This window comes from Lagopus leucura, unplaced genomic scaffold (genome assembly GCF_019238085.1).
Source record: "Lagopus leucura isolate 7727_CA_CO unplaced genomic scaffold, USGS_WTPT01 60211-1_obj-0_obj, whole genome shotgun sequence".
In the NCBI taxonomy this organism is placed as follows: domain Eukaryota; kingdom Metazoa; phylum Chordata; class Aves; order Galliformes; family Phasianidae; genus Lagopus; species Lagopus leucura.
Window position 1 is genome coordinate 1 of NW_024963715.1, and position 4847 is coordinate 4847.

At 62.6% G+C, this 4847-nt stretch overlaps 1 protein-coding gene across 1 annotated transcript; it reads left to right on the top strand.

The window, feature by feature from the left end:
• Window positions 1–344: 344 nt before the first annotated feature.
• LOC122191301 (ubiquitin-associated protein 2-like) lies at window positions 345–3939 on the top strand (the record flags this gene model as incomplete). Its single annotated transcript, XM_042891542.1, has 4 exons — window positions 345–418; window positions 2790–2919; window positions 3304–3381; window positions 3737–3939. Coding segments are annotated over exons 2-4 (371 nt in total), but the record flags the coding sequence as incomplete, so codon positions are not given.
• Window positions 3940–4847: the final 908 nt, after the last annotated feature.

Sequence of the window (4847 nt, forward strand, 5' to 3'; positions counted from 1 at the left end):
CCCCCCCCGCACACCGGCAGGGCCCAACCCCACGCCCGTCCCCTCCCGGACCCCACACGCCCCCCCCGGCCCTCTCGTCCCGTTCTCCGTCGCTCACCAGGCTGCCGTAGGCCATCACCAGCACCACGTTAACCCCGGACAGCCAGTTGCTGCCGGCCCCCGCCATCCCCGGCCCGCCGCGGGGCCGCACAACATGGCGCCCTCCGAAGCCGCCCCGCGCCCCCGTCACGTGACGCGGAAGCGCGACGCCGGGCGAGAAGGAAACCGAGCCGATCGCCCTCCCCCACGTGACTCCGCGCGCCGCGTCACCTTCGCGTGCCGCGTCACGTGGGAGCGAAGCCGGCCCGGCCCCGCCCCCTCCCGCGTCACGTGATGGGGGCGGGCGCCGCTGGGCAGTGTCAGTGTGGTGGAGACTCAGGTAAAGTTGGTGCGCGGCGGCGGTGGCTCTGCTCCTTCCGCGCGGCCCCGCCGACCCCGCCCCGCCGCCTTTATTCCTCTTCCTCCCTTCGCGCTCCACTCGGCTCCGCTCTTCCCGGCCCGGCCTCGCCGTTCCGCGGCGGTCCCTCGCTGCCCGCCGGGCCCCGCTCCCCGCCGGGCGCCGTGCGGCCTAGTGGGCCGGGCCCGGCCTCGGGCTGGCGTAGCGCGCGGCCGCCGCAGGTGAGGGAGGGCGGGCGTGCGGGCGGGGGCGGCCGCGTCGGGCGGGGAATGGCGGCCGCGGCCATGAGGGCGGAAGCGGCCCGGCCTGGCGCCGCGCTGCCGGGGGGAGGCGGAGGGGCCCGGGCCCGGCCCTCCCCGCGGGGCCGCCCCCATTGTGCGCCGCGGGTCCCTCCGAGGCCGGGACCGGGCGGATCCCCGGGGCCGCGGAGCACAAAGGGCCGGGAGGCGCCGCCCCGCCGTGCGAGCGCGGGCTGAGCCCGGGGCTGGGCGCTGCGGGCTTTCCCGTCCGGCCGCGGGGCTCCGCACGCACGCGGGGTTCGCTCCGCGGATCCGAGCCGCGCGTGCCGCGCTGCGGTGCTCGCCGCCGTAGGGAGATTTCCTCGCGCGTTCGCCCTTTTTTTCCTTTGGAACTTTGGAGCCTTTTTGCCGTGCTAGCAGAGCTTTGCAGGAGGGGTGTGGAAGTGCCGCTTTTCCACCCTAGCAGATAAGGGAAACCGAGGCTGGGCCGCGCTGGGGCTCGCCTGGCATCATCCGGGAGCAGCGGCCGTGAGCACAGAGCCCCGTTCTGCCTTGTAACTCCCCTGAATTCCCAATAAAGTGAACCGTTGCGCTCTGTCTCTGTATCACCTCTCTTTTTAGAGGCTCCGTGCAGCCCGGGGCTCGGCTCTGTGGGACGCGGTTTGATGGGGAAGGCGATGCATTGCAGCCCCTTTAATGCAGGATCCCGTAACCCGGAGCTGCAGCCCTTCGATCCCATCCCCTTGTCTTGAAGGTTTCCCATTTGAGCGCCGTTTCTCTGGGCTTTGCTGGGGAGTTTGCTTTGTTTGGCCGCCGTCGCCGTTTTTATTGCAGCTGCACGCGTGTGGTTTTGTTTTCCTTCTTAAAGCAAAACAAAAGGAGATGGAAGGTTTGATAAATCCACCCCGAACCCGTTGTGAAGCGCATCGTTACACGCGTGGGGACGGTTTGGGTGCTGGGATAGGGAATGTTGGCATTGAAACGTTGCCCCTGAGCTGTGCTGCAGTTACAGGCGGAGGAGTGGCGTTGGAGCAGAGCTCACCTGACGCTTTCTGCGGGACGGTGCTGCTGGTAGAACCACTTCTTTGATGGTGTTTTTTTTGCCCGTAAAGAATGATTGAACGGTCCTGGAAACGCAGCGGGGCTGAGCAGAGCGCGGCGGCTGCCAAACTCTGCCCAAAGCTGGGGGGCAGAGCGCTGCCGGAGCCCATGGGAACCGCAGGTTAAGTGAGCACAGCGTCGCTTCCCGGGGGCTGCGGTGCCGCTGTGTTGGTGCGACACGACGACGTGGTTGTGTGTGAGATCTTAGGATGGGAAGAGATGAAGCGTTGGGAGTGGAAACCGAGCCCAGCAGGGAGGGAGCGCGGCGTGGCTGCTGTGTGGTGCCCCTGAATTGCAGTGCCCCCAAATTGCGGCTCTGCAGCGCCGTGACGCCGGAGCTCCGTCAGCACAGAACTCCCCTTAAGTTGCCATGAGGGATCGGTCGCCCCAAGGGTGACTTTTTACAGCTGCTGAGGGTCTCTTCTCGTGGGCAGCACGGCGCCGCTGCTGTTGGGGTTGGAATCTTCCCACATCAGGCTGCTGATCCTCGCCGAGGTTCTTCCACGGCCTTTGAGCTCCAGCGCTTCCGCAGCCGCCTTCCTCGCTGTTGTCCCACGTTGGCGTCGAGTTCTTTCCATTTTTTGGTAGCTTTTAAATCTAGAATGCTCGATAGGACAAAACAGACCATTCTGAGATCTGCAGGGCAGTTGAAATAAGGGAAAAAGATGCCGTTGTTTCTACGTGGGTGATGCGTTCAAGGGAGAAATGCCCCACAGCAGTGAAGGGTGCTGCTCCCCTGTGGTCTGAAGGCACAAAAGGAGAAGAGCTGGGAGCTTTTGGAGGCTCTGGGGCGGCCCGCTCTGCTGCTGTAGGGCTTCGTGAAGCACCGCGTGCTTTTGGGGTGGTTCTGTGCCAGGTCAGCCCCCCGGGGGGGCATTTCCCTCTGGGACGCAGCGTGGGGTCGGGGATGTGGGTCCATGCTGGTGTTTCTCACTCCGTGTCGGTGCCGCCGTGCGTTTCCAGTTTCTAACAGCCTGTTCTCTCTTCTCCCCCCCCTCCCTGCCCCACCGCAGACTTCTACCTTGTAAATACTGTTATTTGTATATACTGTAAATGATGACATCGGTGGGCACTAACCGAGCCCGGGGGAGCTGGGAGCAGACACAGACACAGAGCCAGACACAGCACAAGCAGCGGCCGCAGGTAAGGGCAGCGTCCTGGGCAACCAGCTGGGTGCAGGTGGAGCCCTGGCGCGGGAGCTGGGCTGTCCTGCGGTGCCGCTGCACCCCGCGTGCTTCCGGCCCATCGCCTCCTCTTGGCTTTTCACAACCAGCCCTGAGCTGCCTGCGGTTTGGCTCCGCGTTCTGGTGGTACTGAGGCCGCCGTAGGTGACGCGGGACGCCTGGCGGTGCTCCTCGCTTTCCCTGCCTCGCTCCCCCTTTGCCTGCTTTGCTTTCCTCCTCCCAAAGCCACATTTCGTACCTCTTTTCGTAGCGTCTGCTCCTTCTGGAAGCAGCCTGGCCTCCGGGAGCCGAGCTGAGGAGCTGCATGCTAACCGTGCTCTCTTTTGGTGCCTCGTCTCTTTAGGCCACCGCGGAACAGATTCGACTTGCACAGATGATTTCGGACCACAACGACGCTGACTTTGAGGAGAAGGTGAAACAAGTGAGTGCGAGAGGGGAGGGTGGTGGCAGAGGGGATGTGCTGTGCTGCTTGTGCCCCATGCTGCTGTCCTGGGCCGGCTGACTGCAGCCCCAGAGCAGAAGGAGCAGCAGCATCCCAAGCCGTGGAGCTCGTAGGCCACACCGTGATGGGACTCAGCAGCTCAGAAACTCACCCTCATTGCTGGGGATTTGCTGCTCGTACCACTAAGCTGGGAGGCTGGCAGGGCTGCCAAACGCTGGCATTTCTACGTGGGATTTGTGTTTTGGGGTTCGACGCGCTCGCCTCTGAGACCCACGCGGATGTCGGTGCTTTGCGGGCACGGGACGCGCTGACTTTGCTCTTGTCTTCTTTACAGCTGATTGACATCACGGGGAAGAACCAGGATGAGTGTGTGATTGCTCTGCACGACTGCAATGGGGATGTTAACAGAGCCATCAATGTGCTGCTGGAGGGCAATCCCGACACGGTAGGGTTGGGTGCTGCGAATCTGGTGAGGCCAAATTCAGCTTCACCACAGAAAAGACAGGGATCTCTTGGGAAGAGTCCAGCGGAGGGCCACAAAGATGGTGAAGGGCCTGGAGCATCTCTGCTATGGAGAAAGGCTGAGTGAACTGGGTCTGTTCAGCATGGAGAAAAGAGGACTGAGAGGGGAGCTGATCCAGGTCTATAAATATCTGAGGTGTGGGGGGCAGAATGGTGAGGATGGACTCTGTTCAGTGGGGAGTGGAGACAGGATGAGGGGAAATGGCCAGAAACTGCAGCATAGGAAGTTGTGCACCAATGTGTGCAAGAACTTCTGTACAGTGAGGTGACGGAGCACTGGAACAGGCTGCACAGGGAGGTGGGGGAGTCTATGGGTCCCAATGGGTCCCAATGTGTCTCTATGGGTCCCAATGTGTCTCTATGGGTCCCAATGGGTCTCTATGGGTCCCAATGGGTCTCTATGGGTCCCAACGTGTCTCTATGGCTCCCAATGGGTCCCAACGTGTCTCTATGGGTCCCAATGTGTCTCTATGGTCCTACTGTTCACTGCAGCAGGCTGCCCATGGAGGTGGTGGAGTCTCCTGCTCTGCAGATGTTCCAGACCTGCCTGGATGCCGAGCTGTGCGACCTGCTGTAGGGAACTGCTTTGGCAGGGGGTTGGACTCCATGAGCTCTGCAGCTCCCTTCCAACCCCTCCAATTCTGTGATGCTGTGATTTGGAGATGAAACACACCGTAAAGTCTCGAGAACGAGAGCCACGAGTTGCACGAGTAGTTTGGGAAGCCTGGTTGCCTTCTTAGGGCTGCAGAAGGCGTGAGCACGGCCAACAAGCAGCAGATGCTTCACTCCCTGCCCATCCTCAGTGGGGAGCTGTGTCTCTGGGCCCAGCAGTCACCGTTCTGGGGGTCTTCTCCCCATCTGTGTGCTGGCGTTGTTCTCTGTTGAGTTGGCCTTGGCTGCTGCCCCTCATACGGGTGCTGTTG